The 17,494-nt window shown below is 34.8% G+C and overlaps 2 protein-coding genes across 3 annotated transcripts; both read right to left on the bottom strand.

The window, feature by feature from the left end:
• Positions 1-3,829: 3,829 nt before the first annotated feature.
• LOC127163502 (GTPase IMAP family member 9-like) lies at positions 3,830-7,252 on the bottom strand. Of its 2 annotated transcripts, XM_051106752.1 has the most exons (4): positions 6,531-7,252; positions 6,090-6,197; positions 5,604-5,639; positions 4,414-4,568 (listed from the first exon to the last, which is right to left on the bottom strand). In XM_051106752.1, the coding sequence occupies exons 1-4, from the start codon at positions 6,606-6,608 to the stop codon at positions 4,524-4,526; spliced, it is 267 nt and encodes an 88-aa protein (XP_050962709.1). In that variant the 5' UTR covers positions 6,609-7,252; the 3' UTR covers positions 4,414-4,523. The 2 variants fall into 2 exon arrangements, with proteins under 2 accessions (XP_050962710.1, XP_050962709.1); XM_051106753.1 differs by having other exon boundaries at positions 3,830-4,568; positions 5,604-7,252.
• Positions 7,253-7,381: 129 nt separating this feature from the next.
• On the bottom strand, positions 7,382-10,301 carry LOC127163497 (GTPase IMAP family member 8-like). Its single transcript, XM_051106746.1, is given in 4 exon segments — positions 7,382-8,058; positions 8,061-8,684; positions 9,122-9,712; positions 9,810-10,301. Coding segments are annotated over 4 exon segments (1,800 nt in total). The 5' UTR covers positions 10,252-10,301; the 3' UTR covers positions 7,382-7,915.
• Between the last annotated feature and the right edge of the window lie 7,193 nt (positions 10,302-17,494).

Consider the following 17,494-nt stretch of genomic DNA (forward strand, 5'->3'; position numbering starts at 1 on the left):
AGATAATGTTCGTTATCAAAAACAGTAACATCTGTTACAATTGTAAAAAAAAAAAAAAAAAAAAAAAAAAAAAAATCGTGCTGTCAACATTAACCTAGACACGCAGAAAGGGATAAATCACGTTCTCTCCTTGAGTCCTCCCGCCCCCAAAACACATATGAACATTTTGATTGGCTGTGCCTTTCCCTGCTATCATGTGAGAGGCAATGGCTGCGTTCAGATACAAGCAGCGCCAAATGCAGTGGATTTTTTTTTCCCGTGCAAGAAGGTGTGTTGGGTCACATACATGTGAAGATGCGGCAGCAAAAAAAAAAAAAAAAAAAAAAAAAAAAAGAAGCTGGACATAAGGAGCTTTTTTTCAAAGAAAAGTGTAAGTCACTTCAAGTTCGCTAGTGAATCCATCAAAGTCCATCAAAGTAACGACAACAGTTAACGTTAATGCTAGTGTTTTTTTTTTTTTTTTTATATATATACCGCTTTGACGCACATTCATTATAGCAGGGCAGGCAGTCTGTGAATACGGACTTAAAACTAACAGCAGATTAAACAGCTAAATGTAAAAGTATAAATATGATCCCTGTCAGTTCTCCTAATCTAATGACGACTATTTGTCAGAAATCAGTCTTGTGAAAGAAATTGATATGCTACATACTAATATTGCCATGGCTAGAATTTTGTTGACAGTTCACCAATAGACAATCCACTTCGCACAAATAGTTTTTAAAATGCATTCACTGACTTGGCAAACATTAATGATTTGATTCGAGATTTGCACACTAAGACTCAGAAAAAGTGAAATAAAATGATTGCTGTTTAAATGGCATGTGTTTATCCTGTTTTGTCAGGTGAATTTTGAAAACAACTGTGCTGTATATCAGACAGCGATGGAGGGAAAGGGTCACAGGTGATGTTGAACAATGACTTGATATTATTATACCATGTTGTCTAGAGATTTAACATTGTTACCAATAATAGGCTGCGGCATTCTCTGTCAATGCTCATAAGGAATCCCTCAATGTTTTTTATTAGGGGACAGAAGCAGATCAGCTATGTTGTAGTTCAGGTGAAGAGGCAAGGTCACAGGAGGTGAATCTGAATGTTGATTATATACAGTGTTGGGAAGGTTACTTCTATTTACAAAAAGTAAATAATTAGACACAAAACACTGATCACAGTTGAAATATCTGAACACAAAGCTTCCATGAAGAAATCAGTTGCTAGCAAGTGGCAAGTTGATAGAATTAAGAAATTGTAGACATAATAGTGAATTGAGTTTTAGCTAACCAAACGCAAAGCTTGCCCAGATGAGTCTGATTTATTAGCTTTTACCAGATGTTGTAGGGGAATAACACACTTTGGAACGTCATGACTGACCAATCAGAATCAAGCATACTACAAAGCCATGTAATCATTTAAAGCACAGCCACACAAATTCAGACTTAACACCTCTTATTTACTCTTATTTATTCTCTGTATTTAGGTTAAATACAGATTTAAAATCATAACAAGAAATAGTTTAATAGCTATGTTACTGGTTTTGAAATCAAATGCTTAATGACAGGAAACACTGGCATCTAACTATGCCTTGGAAAAAACAAAAAAACTAAAAAAACAACAACAAAAAAAACAACAACAACAAAAACATTTCATCTTAAAAATTAAAGAATAAAAAATAAACCCAAATAGGACATAAAACAGTTAAGAATAAGCATGTCTTCGCCTTAGAATTATAAGGTTCTGTCTGCATTCTGAGCACTTTTAAGAAATTGAACTTCAAAGTTTTTACATTCCATAGTTTTTTGTAGATAGAACCATTTTTTTTTTTTTTTTTTTTTTTTTTTTTTAAAGTTCCAAAATGTGCACAGCTTACAAGGAAACGTCAAATAATGTAAATAAGTTGTTACCGAATAAGAATGTGAATGACTCAATTTTGACAAAAATGTCAGATAGAACATTATAATTCTAAGGCGATGATGTGTCCTGTTCTGTGTCCTAAACCCCTGAAACATTGGTATCTCATTTAAGACTAGTCACAATGCAATTTTGGAAAGAAGTAAATTATATACAATGATATAACAATAACATTCAATGACCAGTGCTTTATTTGGTGTCCAATTTATGCTTAAAACTGAGGCTATAAAACCGGCCAGTGAATGCAATCTCTATAACAATCAGAATCATTTCTAAATATAACAGACTAAAATTATTGAGATTTTGCAAAATATATTAAAACTATTTAAGTACGCTATTAAGTAGGTTCTTTTGTCAATATATGCCAACCGTAAGCAAGTAGGCTATGTTACAAACAAACCCAGTGGTTTAATGATGAACCTTACAATCACTGCTTTAGTGGATTATACTGGATTATGATATATTTAAATAAACGTTTAGCATTTAGCTAATATCTAAATATCTGCTATTAATCAAATCTTACCTGTACACTGCGCCATTTTTGTTTACCTTGACATTTATAAACAGAAAATAAAAAGGTGGTTGACTTGACGATAAAACAGCAGATAAAGCGCCCCTTTGTGGATAAACGAATTATTGAAGTTCACTTCCTTACAGTGAAGAATGTTTATTTTATATAAATCCAGCTACATTAAAATTGAGGAAGATTTAACGTGATATTTTCTACACACATTCAAAATGACACACATCTACAATAAAGTGATGTCTCTGAAATTTCTTCAGTCTTTTAAATGCTTTGTAATCACCTCTGTAATCGCCAGTGTATAAGATTAATCGTTTGTGGTTGTTTTGCTCATTTGTGATCGCTTTGGATAACAGCGTTTGATAAACGAATAAATGTAAAATATTGTTTCCTCATTCCGCTGTATCATTCTTACACCTCCAGATGGCACTCCACGTTAATGTCAGTTACACCCAGACATATACATAAATTATTAAGTAGTGTTTATAAATATCTGCCAAGCAAATGAATACAAAGGTACAAAGGTACAAATAAGACACAATACAAGAGCAGAGGAACTTTTGGGATATTTTTGACAGTTAATTAAAATTTTAGCACGTGAAGCAAAACATATTTGTCATTTTTCTAGCACCCCATACCAAATAACAATAATAATATACAAAATAACTTCTTAAAAATCTTAAATCGTTTAACTCACACACAATTTTCTTTTGTTTAATTACATGATCAGTTAATTAATCTGTTTTGTTTCTTCACTTATTTTTTTTTTGCCACATAAACACAGTAAGCCGTCACTCACATTTATTATTTTTATTTTATTTATTATTTTTATTTTATTTTTTTGTCAGGTTTTATTCAACAAATCTAAAAGTCATCTATTGTCAAAACTGATACTTCAGTGTCAAAACTGTCTGAAAATAAGCAACTATAGCCTCAAAATGTTCTGTCAAAATATTCAAAATATAACTGTCACCGTCCCACCTGTGGGGTTTTTTTCGTTGTCCTTTTTCTCTCTCAAATAGTTTAGTAATCATCATAAATTATATATCATTTGAAAGCTTAGAAACCCAAAAATCATGAAAACCATTTTGAACATCGGGCATTGCGTTACCATGGAAATGGTACTTTAAAATCTTTGGGCGGTCTCTTCCCCCTTAGCGACGGTGTCAAGTGTCATAATACAAAATGCACTACAGTCTTTTAGAATTAAAACGTTTTTTAATCTTGATATATATATATATATATATATATATATGTGTGTGTGTTTAATTACATGATCAGTTAATTAATCTGTTTTGTTTCTTCACTTATTTTTTTTGCCACATAAACACAGTAAGCCGTCACCCACATTTATTATTTTTATTTTATTTATTATTATTATTTTTGTATGGGGGGTTCACATTTTACAACTTGTATTCATACTTCTGCTACTTCACAGTTCTATATTTTATAACTCATGGCTGAGTCACACAAGTCTAGATAGTCGCTTATACTAGAACTCCAAATATCTGAACATCTTCATACATCTCATTACTGTAATATTTTCCTTCATTCTGTTCTATCATTGTGTCAATCTTCTTCAGTAGATCATTCACCTGCTCTCTGTTATTCAGATCCTTATTGTTAAAGACATGAAATCAGCCTCCACACTCATTAACTGCAAGTTTTACATCATACTCCTTGATGAGTTCCTCAATGGGATCTTCTTCCAGCAGATCTCCATGAGTGAAGAGAATGATGGAATACTTTAACACCTCCCAACCAAACAACTTCTTAATATCATAAAAAGTCAGCTGCCCCATCCAAGTGCGTCTCATATTCAGAGCAAACACAATAAGAAAAGCATGAGGTCCAGGACTGGATAAATAAACACTTCTCCCTATCTCTGTCATTAACTCCTCAGTGCTTAAGCAAGTGAATCCAGGAGTATCAACAACAGATACAGATCTGTCTGAAACAATGGTGTGAGCAGCTGAACATTCACTGGTTACTGCATTCATTCTCAATGCAGATCTGAACACTTTCTCTCCCAGTATTGTGTTTCCAGTTGCACTTTTCCCAACACCACCATTACCCAGCAGCACAATCCTTATGGATGAGCGATTGACATCAGGAAGTTCTTGAAGTGGTTCCACTGCAGAAAAAGGCAAAAACAAAACAAAACAAAACAAAACACAATCACTTATTTTACCTCAACTTGTATTTTACTTGCTTAACTAATACCCAGCTCATCAGTCAATACAGTAACAGATAACCAAATAACCTTTGATAACCAAAGGAGAACTGCTGGATAACAGCATTTTCTCTATTTTCCAACATCAAAAAGTGTTATTCTTTTATTGCCACATTTAATACTTGCTTGCAAGCTACAACAGAATAAATAATTTTTCTGTTATATTTGTACAAGCATTCTGGTTCAACTTTCAGTTACAAGTAAAAACTTGAACCTCTTCATGGCAGTGATGCTCAACAGCTAATAGTACTTTTGCTTGTCACTAAACAAAAATAGAACAAAAACATACATTCACATACTGTAGGAGTTGCAGTAAATAGCACACAAAGACAAGTTATCCAAAATAATAGTCTTTAATACAAAACTTACAGACCACACACTTTTACACAGGCTAGAATGGGCAAAGAATGAAATGCAGGGCTTAAATATCCATATAATGATGAACTGAAACAGAACAGGTGTGGGATCTAATTAATCAAAAATCATGGAAACTGATGAGGGAACTCAGGCAGGTAAACTGGAAGAGAGAGAAAACAAAACCAAAGCAAACCAGAACAAAACAAAACAGAACATACATGTGACACTTACAAGTTCACCACCACACACAAATTATTAACTCCAAATATAATGTACTATGGTTCAGCTCTGAACTGAAAATACAAACATTAACATTGTTAATTTCTGTAAAGCTGTTTGATTCATTGTTATGAGTAATAGAAATAAAAGTAAATCTGGTGAACATTATTACATGACTTTGAAATGATTCAGAATAAAGATATCTTTTCTGAATTTAAAAACAAATTTCAAGAAATATTTGAAGACACTTCCAACAATAAACTGCTCATTAAAAAAAACATAAAATACCAGTGAATTATACTAAGCAATCAAAACTATAAAACTATAATCACATATTAGTTGTTAAATCGGTGGACTTACTGTTGGAGCGACCAGTCTCTGCACTGCTTCTGTCCGCTGCAAAACACGAACTGTTAGTGACTCTAATGAACATGCAAAACTTTAGAAAACAGGTCTCATAACAATGTATCAATGATATAACAATTGCATTAGTTACCAGTGCTGTACTTTTGTGTCCAATTTATGCTGAAAGCTGAGTAAATTACACTATTTTCGATAAACGCAATATCTATAACAGTATTATATATTGCATTATAATCACGGCTTCTAAATAGAAGAGACTGCAAGTATTGTGATTTTACAAAATATATCTAGGAATCAAATGTAATTAAGCAGGCCTGTTAAGGCCGATATAAACCAGTCGTAAATAATTAGGTTACAAACAAACCCAATAATTTTATTATGAAGAGCTACAATCATTGCTTTAGTAGAATTACATTGGATTCTGATCTACATTTAGCATTTAGCTAATATAATCTTTATATTTGGTTGTTAAACAAATCTTACCTGTACTCTGCGCCATTTTATGTTCACTTTAACATTTATAAACAGAAAGTAAACAGGTGGTTGACGTGACGATGAGACGAGTAGATGTAAATACGACCACCAGCGCCCCTTTGTGGATAAACGAAATATTACATACGAAAACATGTTTCCAAGTTAATTTTCTATTCACATCTAAAAATGAAATATGTCCATGTATTTGGGTGGCAAATAGAACTAGAAGTTCACTGGAATTACTTTAACTGGAATTCACTTTAAATGCTTTCTTACCTCCATAAATGCTAAGACGTGAACCTTGAAATGAACTGTTTGTTGTTTTCCTCATTTGTAAGTTGCTTTAGATTAAAAGCGTTTGTTAAATTAATACACTTAAAATGTAAATACTGATTAGATGTAATGTAGTTTGTTTTTTGTAATGTGTTTTTGGTTGTTGTTCAGACTTACAGTTTCAGTCTTTTTCTTTTCTTTTCTTTTCTTTTCTTTTCTTTTCTTTTCCTTTCTTTGCTTTCCTTTGATTTGCATTGCTTTGTTTTTCTTTGAAGGTTTTTGTTCATTATTCAGCAGAATATTGTTTGCGCTGTTACAATGTTACACCTCAAGGTGGCGCTAAAAGTTAATGTCATTTACACACAGACGTATAAAGAAATCATAAGTAGTATTTATAGATAGCTGACAAGCAAATGCAAGACTTTCAAGAGTTCTTTGAGCTCCAAAAGCAGCAGAAATGTGCCTAAGTTCCATCTGAAGTAACATTTTATTTATCTTGTAGATCTTTTACATTTGTCAGCATCTTTAAGGGCCAAAGACGAAGTACAGATGAATTCCATAGTATTACACTCTCTAATTAGGATATGACACTAGAATGAAAACCACTAAACAACAGTACAAATAAACCACAGTACAAGAGCAGACAATCCTCTTTGACAGCTAACTGATATTTCAGCAAGTTAAGCAAAACAACAAAAATAACAAATAAATAACCAGCACTGTTTATCTGCTTCAGCTAAACCACTGCTAAAATGTCTGAAAGGTATTAAATAGTGATAACTGAGTCATGTTTATTAGTTTAATTTTTAACAGAAAGTGTTAAATGTGACAGATTTCCACAGAAAACCTCACTTGCTTAACTTCTTCTCTGGATTCATCTATCTCCCAGCAGCTCAGAGAGTCTTCCCCTTTGTTGAATACATTACCTATTCTTTTTTATTTTCTTTAAGAATTACAAGGAAAAGCTCCCTCTCTCTTGTAGTACCACCAACAATTAATGAAGCTTAAAAAACGATTTCTCACCCTAATTTCCCATAATCCAATATTTTATTCAGAATTTAAAAAGGTATAATAACTCTAAATGCTTAAACAGAATCATTTATCGAACAAGGTGATTTTTCTGAACAAGCATGAGCCTGCTATAACAATAACTCCACACAAGGCTTTCACAAGGAATTATGGATAATGTGAACGTTTATATTCAAAGGTATTTGGCTGACTCATGTACAGTCTTTACCTGAACTGGGTTTTGTGTCCCCTAAATTTGTGGGCCATGAGAATTTGTCACACTTTATGCCTAACTTTACTAACAACTGCACCAACAGCTGCACCGACCGCTCCACCAACAGCTCCACCAACAAATACACCAACAGCTATACCAACAGGGCCACCAATAAGTCCACAAGCTGCACCAACAGCCCCACCAACACACACACCGATAGATTCACCAGCAATCATATGTTTACCAAGTGCAAAGGCTGATAAACGCAAAGTGTGCTGATGCTTAGACAAAAATTGTTTAAATTCAGGGTTTTCACTTTGTGTTTCTACTTCTTCCTTTTTTAAAATTCTCTCAGTCTCATCTTGTCCCTGTTCTCCTCTTCTTGTTGTCTCTCCTTTTTCTCTCTCTCTTTTCTCTTTTCTTCCTCTTGTCTGAATCTCTGAGCATCTTCAAACATCTGATTACTGTAATGTCCTCCTCCTGCTCTATCATTGTGTCGATCTTCTGCAGTAGATCATTCACCTGCTCTCTACTATTCTGATTTTCATTGTTGAAGACGTGATATCTGCCTCCACACTGTTCAAGCAGATGTCTTATTTGACAGTTGTCCTCAGTGAGGGTCTCTACATTTTGTCCTTTCAGCAGATCTCCGTAAGTGAAGAGAATGATGCAGTATTTTAACACCTCCTGACCAAAAACCATCTGAATCTGCTGAGGAATTTGCTGCTCATGTTCAGTGAATCTGTCAATTACTCTGAACACAATGAGAAAAGCATGAGGTCCAGGACTGGATAAATAAACACTTCTCCCTATCTCTGTCATTAACTCTTCTGTTGTCATGTGTGTGTCAAAGAATCCAGGAGTATCAACTACAGACACAGATCTGCCTAAAACAGTGGCATGTTTCTCTATACATCTGCGGGTTACTGAATTCGTTTTCATCACAGACTTGAAGTCTTTCTGTCCCAGTATTGTGTTTCCAGCTGCACTTTTCCCAACACCAGTTTTACCCAGAAGAACAATCCTTCTGGATGAGTGACTTGAGACAGGAGTGTCTGGTTCATTAGGAGTGTTTAGACTGTCATGAATCTGTCTGAGTCCTCCTCCATCTGATGATTTACAAAAAGAGAAAATAAATAAATAAATAAATAAATAAATCCGATTTCCATTAATGTGTGGTTTGTTAGGATAGGACAATATTTGCTGGAGATATAACTAAAAAAATCTAAATATTGAGCAATTGGCCTTTAAAGTTGTCCAAATGAAGTTCATAGCAATGCATATTGATAATCAACAATTAAGCTTGATATATTTGCAAGTAGGAAATTTATAAAGTATCTTCATGGAACATGATCTTTACTTAATTGAGTTGATAATTCAGCTGGTTTGTAAACATATTAATAATAATAACAGAATAAAATTAAATACACAACTACATCATCTGTATCACAAGAGTACTTAGTGAAGCAGTACTGAGATATACTTTACCAACTACATGTTGCACAAAGTTAAACCAAAAAGTTTAAAACATTATTTAAAGACTCACCCTTTATTCCAAAAGATCTCCGGAGAATTTTTACCAGCAGTAATCGAGCTTGGTCACTATGTCCTAGGGTCTTGTTGTTGAACACATGGTATCTTTGATCATATTTTTGAACAAGTTTTTTCAGTGCTTTAGTCTCGTTGATGAATTCATTTATGGTCATGTTTTCATCTTGTAGTTCGTCTCCTCTGGTGAAGAGAATCCAGGTTTTTTCCAAGTGTTTTTCTCCCAGCAGCTTCTCAGTCTTCTCCATAGTTTTTATCTCTTCTTCAGTGAAACTATCAGCTTTGATAACCGGCAAAAATGCACAGGGACCAGAATCACATTTCTGGAGAACCTTTTTCAGTTTCTGCTGAATCTCTTCTTCTGTCAGCTCTGAGTGACAGAATCCAGGTGTGTCATAAACAGTGACTGGAAACCCATCAACAGTCCCAGATTTCACATCTACATCCCAGGTGACTGATTTGGAGCTTTTCTTTGACAAGAAAACTTTTCGTCCCAGTATTGTGTTTCCTGACGCACTCTTTCCACTTTGTTTTTTTCCCAGTAAAATGAAGTTCAGTTGTGCATTTGATTCCATTTCTGATGTGTGGCCTAAATAATAAATAATAAAAACCATACAAATCTGTAATATATAAGACACATGTAACAACATTTGACATGAACATTAGAGAAAGAACTGAATTCTTACCACAGTGATGTTCACTGCTTTCCAGCTCTTTTCTCCTTATTGATGCAGTGTTGAACATCTCTCCAGTGTAGCACTGCTGTTGATTTTCATTAAACAGATGCTCAATCTTCTTCATCAGGTCTCTCATCTCTGATCGGTTGTTCATCATCTTGTTGCAGGTCTGATATCTTCCTCCACATTTCTCCAGCAGCTGCTGCAGATCAGGGTTTTTCTTTAGATTATATTTTAAAGTGTTGCACTCGTCTTCTCTCTCATAGGTGAAGAGAATCATCACAAACTTAAGAACTTTGTCACCAAACACTCTCTGAAGCCATTCCAGACTCATCTTATCGTCATTGGTTAACTGGCCCAGACGCACAGCAAAGATGAAGACATTGATTTCATTTTCATTCACTAGCTCCAATGAGATGATCCACACAGTCCAGGTAAAGTTCCGTCTCATGTAAGTCAATTATGTTGAACACAGAGATGTGGCGCTCTGATATCTTCTTCTGTAAAGGATCAATCCTGGTGACTTCAGCGTTTTCCATGTGTGACTGTTTTTCTCCAAGTAGAATGTTCTCATGTCCAAACTGGACTGATGAAGAGCTTCCAAATAACACAATGGACAGACTGGGACATTTATTGTCTAGAATAGATACATAGATAAATATATTTGTTGTTAAACACTTCAATACACTGCAATGTAAGTCTTTTTACAAGTTTTTTTGTTTTGTTACTGATGCTACTGTCAGAGTCACATGTTGTTCAATCTGTATAAGTGAGTCCATGGTATAATCTAGATTTGGAAAACAATATTATAAACAATAATAAAAAATAAATAAATAAATAAGATTAAAACAACTATATAATATTAATCTCAAAAAATCTTAGGCCTGTTGCTCATATAAAACCTAAAAGGATTGACTAATACTAACAGGAGTGGGTAGTGTCCTCTGGTGAATTGATTTATAAATGGAAATATTAGGCTACATCCATGTTAGTCTAAATAAATTTCAAAATGGATCTTTCTCCCTCCATTTTGATAACGCTTTTGAACAACAAAACCAAGCTTTTGTAAAGACTCCCTCCCACATTTGATGTTTTTGCATTATAGTTTGGACGTGAATAATGTGTCATGTGATCAGGGCCTAAAACTAACTTTTTGTCACACCTGCCAATGGCCGGTGACGTGAGAAAATTTACCAGCCAATTTTTTTTTTTTTTTTTTTACCGGCAATTAAAGACAGGCAGTTACTTTAATCATATGCATTCATGGTGTAATTATTACATTTTCGAGTCAATACATGTTCATATAGCGCAAACAATGAGCTTTCACTTTAATTCAGCGCTTCCAGCACGGCAAAATAGACTGGGTGCGGAACAATCGCTGTAGACGCGCCGCTCCTAGAACGCGCTGCCGCTGTTCCGGACCGCAACCGTGTGGAGTGTGAAAGCTGACATCCGTAACATGAGCGCGGAAAAAATACGCACTGCATACGCACAGGGGCGCAGATGGCACTAGGGACGGGGCGGACATGATCCCCCCAGATTCATAGTGACCCGATCCGTCCCCCTCACTGTCCCTGCCGCTGCTCCTTAGCTATTGCCGCCACTGATGGATTCATTGGTAGCCTATACTTTATTAAAAACATAACAACAATAAAACAGGCTACAAAACGAATAAGAGGAAGCATGGCATACACTACATGCTGTATTAGCCTATACAGACTACCCAGCAAGCAATTTTTGGTCTAAAAAACGTATATTAGCCGTTGAAACACAGCCTAGACGTCTAGGCTAAAATAAGGTTGTCATTGGGCTGTCAGTAAAAATTTAATAGACGTCTAAACATAGCCCTAGAATAGACTATATAGAAATATAGAAATAAAACCAATCCATCATTGCTTACATGATGAAATATCATATATCTCACAAGTATTTTGCCAAAAAATGACATGTAACTAAATTCAAGATTATTTGGTCTAGAAGTGGGTTACAAATAGCCGGACTATATCGGGTCTATAGTTAAACCAGACGTTGAAATGACGACTATTGCTTGCTGGGTAATAAATTACACAATGTTTAGCAAACACTGAGGAATCAAATAAAATTAAAAGAAAGCCTCCATAACGTTACGTGAGGTAAATGACAGCATTTCAAAATGAAAACAAAGAAAAGTGAAACTCTGTCGGTGACAATACTTCCATGTTTTTTTTCCCACAAGAATACCAACATGTTCACCTTCTCTGTTTAAGAAGCGTTGTTGTTGTTGAAAACCAAATTCCTCCTTCCGCCATCGTTTCCTCAACATTCGAGTCATTTTTGCCGCGAGTTGCGCGCACCTTCGCGCTCGTGCTGACGCGGCTATATGGGGTTATTTTTGTCTTTATTATTCAAACAAAAATACTGTGTTTGAGAGTAAAACTAAGTATTTTGTAATTAAAAAATAAAAGTTTGCAAAAAAAGTCTTCTTAAATCTTAAAAATAGAAATTGATAACAAAAGTATTTGCAGTGCATGTACTTTTCTTTACAATCTTTATTTTTCTTTGCGCACTTCAAACACTTTTCATCGCGAAACCACAAGTTTTGCTCTCCTTTCTGCTTTCTTTTTTTGCGAGTCTAAAATTTTTGTTTGCGAGTTAAAAAGTTTTGCTTGCCAGTAAGCTGTATCTCAGTGGGCGGTCTCTACCTACCAGGATGAAAGGCCTTTTTCTATTGGTCACTCTCGATTGAAGTGATCACGCCCACTACGTTTTGTTTACTGGGTAAGATAACCAAGTTAACGTCTTAAACTCAGTGACAAGTGAACTTATGTAGTCTCTCTTCTAATGCTCACATATTTAAATACGTAACGTTAGCTAAGCCCACTTCGGCGATACCGTTAAATAGAGGGGCACGAGATGACTCGGATGACGAATGTAATCAAGGTAAAGACCATTATGACATGCAAGAGTCGTACAGTAGCGGTATTAACATTAAGTGACATGGCATTTGACACGCGGAAGGTGCGGGAGCAGTGACACTTTCAGCAGTGACACAGTCCATCGGCATATGTCTGTGTCACTGGCACTGAGCAGTGGCATGCGCCAGTGGCTTCCGCGTGTCAAATGCCATGTCACTTAATGTTAATACCGCTACTGTACGACTCTTGCATGTCATAATGGTCTTTACCTTGATTACATTCGTCATCCCAGTCATCTCGTGCCCCTCTATTTAACGGTATCGCCGAAGTGGGCTTAGCTAACTTTACGTATTTAAATATGTGAGCATTAGAAGAGAGACTACATAAGTTCACTTGTCACTAAGTTTAAGATGTTAACTTGGTTATCTTACCCAGTAAACAAAACGTAGTGGGCGTGGTCACTTCAATCGAGAGTGACCAATAGAAAAAGGCCTTTCATCCTGGTAGGTAGAGACCGCCCACTGAGATACAGCTTACTCGCAAGCAAAACTTTTTAACTCGCAAACAAAAAATTTAGACTCGCAAAAAAAGAAAGCAGAAAGGAGAGCAAAACTTGTGGTTTCGCGATGAAAAGTGTTTGAAGTGCGCAAAGAAAAATAAAGATTGTAAAGAAAAGTACATGCACTGCAAATACTTTTGTTATCAATTTCTTTATTTTTGAGATTTAAGAAGACTTTTTTTGCAAACTATTATTTTTTAATTACAAAATACTTAGTTTTACTCTCAAACACAGTATTTTTGTTTGAATAATAAAGACACAAAAATAACCCCATACGGCTAATGGTATATGTGATGTTTAGTGGATTAACTTTAGCACAAAGACACACGGAGACCAGGTTGCATGCTATCTTAACAAGGAGAGCACCACCTTCAGGTAAGGAATAATAATGCAACTCTCACACATCACAGTATAAACCAGGCTCTACAATGTGATCAGTGAATTCTCTGCAGCGCGCGCTTTATAGAGCAGAAGCTTTGGAGCAGTGCAGACCATGCACTCGACCACGTTAAATTTTAGCTAAATAAAACATTAAGAAGGCATTAAGTTTTGGTGGGTGATTGGCATAGACAAATAACAGTTTGATTATACATTGCTAGTGTTGATTAGGCAGGCCTTTGTTTACGTTTGTTCATTGTTGTTTATCCATGATTTCAAATAAGAACCCCCCAGTAGCTTTTTTAGTGCAAACCATTAGCCCAAATTATGCAAAGTAACTACTTGAGCATTAGTTAAAGCCCAAATTACGCAAAGTAACTACTTGAGCATTAGTTAAAGCCCAAATTACGCAAAATCTAAAGGCCAAATTACGCAAAGTTGAAATCATTTGCTGACAGCCTGGTCCCCAAACGGTCTGCTGACAGACCGTTTGTATCCTATTATTTGATTCGCTCTTGTCGCTATGAAAAAACAGCTAACCAATCACGATGATTTTGTCTTCAGAAACAGTGAATCTCTTTTAAAACTGGTTGTTGCATAGCATTGCCATAATTCATAAAATATACATATACTTGCCGACGCCGATTTTTAGTTGCATTTGGTGCTTGGCGAGCGTTAATTTTAGGCCCTGCATGTGATGCATATACTGATCGATATCTCTGGTAGGCCTACATTCCTGCAAGTATGACAGAAAAATGACCCGCAACTGTGATCATGTGGCAGTTATTAAACATGACATTGTGTTGGAAGGTTTATGGCCATTTTCTCCAACCAAAGCAGCACAGCATGATTCAAAATACAAGGAAAACATCTGTGAAAAATCAATTTGGAGAATTTCTTCATATTAACACAGTACACTGTACTATTTTTTATAGATTTTTCTTAGAGTGTTATTACTTAGAGTGGGATATTTTGATAATAAAATAATCATGCCTATTAAATGAGAACTTTATGTCTGGTCTATCATCTTAGTAAGCTTTTATTATATTTTATGTATTCACAGTAAAGTGATTTAAGAATTTTAGACATTTCAGTGTAGACAAACAACTTCTGAAAATACACTAATTTAGACAGAGCAAGTTTCGACACAAAATTGCATTTTTGGATTATTGTGGATGTAGCTAATGTAATAAGTTTCACATAAATTTTGAAATTCATGTAACAGTGTAATAATACATTGTCACAACTATTATAATGTTTTATTTATTGCAGTGGATGTGTGTTAGGCACATAGTCAAGGTTGTTCAACTGAATGTCAAGTATTGGGACCCATGTATTTAAAGGATGCATGAGATTCTGGGTTTTCTCATGCAGAAGAACATGTAGAAAACCCATAATACAAGGAGCCAGAAACACTCACCCATGGAAGGGTGCATGGGAAGGAGTGAGATACTTCCACTCCCCTCTCTGTGTCTCTCCCTCCATCTTGCTTTCATTATCCTTCCACCTCCTTCACTGTACATAACTGTAAACACAAAGGACATTCATTCAACATGGAAATCTCTCTCTCTCTTTCTCCCTCTCTTTCTTACACACAGACACAACACACATCTAAGCGCTCTAACCCTAATCCTAATCCGCTCTCTAACCTTAAAAGAAAACTTTCTGAATTTTTAAAATGTGCTTAATCCTCATTCACATAACCCTCTCAGAACATTTGCGAAACACTATTTAAATGGAAACATGTATCTGTAAAATACAAATTTTCTTGAGGGATAAAAGAAGGTTGACAATTTTAAACATGATTTTTAAAAGACACACGAGTTTTGGCAACAGCACTGATGAAAAATTATAAACATGTATGTTTTGAGATTCAGTTCTGAAAGAAAAACAAATTACGTTTTATTAGGAAGAGTTACAACAAACAAATGGTACCCATTCAGTGCAATGGCCCAAAAATCATAAGATATTTTTAATTCAAAACAGACATAAATAAATAAATAAATACAGAGTAGGTTGCATAACTGGATACTACTGTTGGTTGTTTAAAATGTCTAAAACTGCTACTTTTTAGAAGAATGCTATAACAAAAATCCCAAAGAATGCAGTTCAAATTAAAATAAATAGGCTAAACATCTACACAATCTCAAATTTATTACAAATCTCTGTAGAATAAAATCAGACCTTTACAAACAAACAAACAATAAATGAATACCTCAGTATCATCTAACGCACAACGAAGTCACAAAACATTTGAGTTCAGCTTGTAGTGAGAATACAAATCATGCAAAACTTGTAGAACCTGTAGAGTTTCAACTGACATCTCTACATGGCTAGTAGGTAAAGTCGTGATGACTGGGAACGATTTGTTTATCACAAAGATAACTTTCAGCTGTTCTTTACTATAAAATTATATAAAATAACTATTTATATAAAATAACTACTAATTAAAATTACTTTTCACAACAGGTATAGCAATGCACAGTGCAAAAATTGCAAAATTTGCTTTTACACATCTTACAAATTTGCAACTGCATTTCAAAAATCTTTTTATATGAAAATCAGCAGACACAGAAGACTGGAGTAATGAAGCTAAAAATTCAGCTTCGAAATCACAGGAATAAATTACATTTTAAAATGTATTCAAATAGAAAGCATTTTTAAATAGTAAAAATATTTTAAAATTTTGCTGTGCTGTACTTTGTATCAAATAAATGCAGGCTTGGTAAGCAGAAGAGACTTCTGTATATATTCTTGACACAGGGATACTCACTCAGATTCTGACAACAGCTAGTCTGCTTCGCAAATGCACATTAGGCAAGAAGAGTATTCATCCATCAAATAAAAATTACATGAAAAGGAAATGGCAAGTGGAATCACCAAACTACAGTGTAGTTATATACCTATACTGCGCTGAGATACTGAATGCAATTAAGAACAAACTTTTTAAAAATTTTAAAAAGTTATCTGTCAGTTTGTTAGGTTTCTGAGTTCCAAAAAACCAAAAGTTCTCTGCTGGTCTTTATGTATACATGATAAAAAGGAAAGAAAAAAAGTGTTCCTTGAAATCACATGACATCATTCTTTCAGGACAGAACAGGCAACATATCTTAAGTAATTACTTCTACTGAATGCAGGCAGCACAGCATGAGGAAGTGAGCTCAACCCCCCAAACATAAAACAATCGCTTGTTCTCTGCACAGCATCAGCATACAATTGCTCAAAGGGTATAACTTAGTAGGCTTATTGGGCAGAACGTGGACTGGACAGATCTATTTTATATTGAATGAGAGGACTGGAAAATTCTGCATATCAAAAGGGGGGAACTTTCTACAAGGTCAAATAAAATCAGGGTATGAACAGAAAAATCATGAACAGAAACATGTTACAGTTTTTTTTCAATTGCTAACAAGCATTTACCAATACTTGAAGTAAATACTTTTTCTAAACTCTTAACACAGCATCACACCTATATCACACAATTAGCCAATTTTTATTTTTTTTTTTTATTTATTTATCCTTTATTTAACCAGGAGAAGCCCATTGAGATTAAAAATCTCTTTTGCAAGGGAGACCTGGCCAAGACAGGCAGCTAAATTACATCACATCATTACATACATACAAAAAACACACACACACACACACACAAAAAGATTGAAAGCCAGTTTTGCACTTACAATGAAATCACAATTAAAAACATTGACATGTGAGGGACTCCAACTGAAAACATCTAATTTTTAACTTAAAAACACTCAAAGGAATCAATTTACTAAGTTTTAAGGCATTCTGCAGCAAATTCCATGTAAAGGGTGCAGAATAAACAAAGGCCCTTTTACCCAACTCAGTACTGACACGTGGGACAG

Source organism: Labeo rohita, chromosome 3 (assembly GCF_022985175.1).
Source record: "Labeo rohita strain BAU-BD-2019 chromosome 3, IGBB_LRoh.1.0, whole genome shotgun sequence".
NCBI lineage: Eukaryota > Metazoa > Chordata > Actinopteri > Cypriniformes > Cyprinidae > Labeo > Labeo rohita.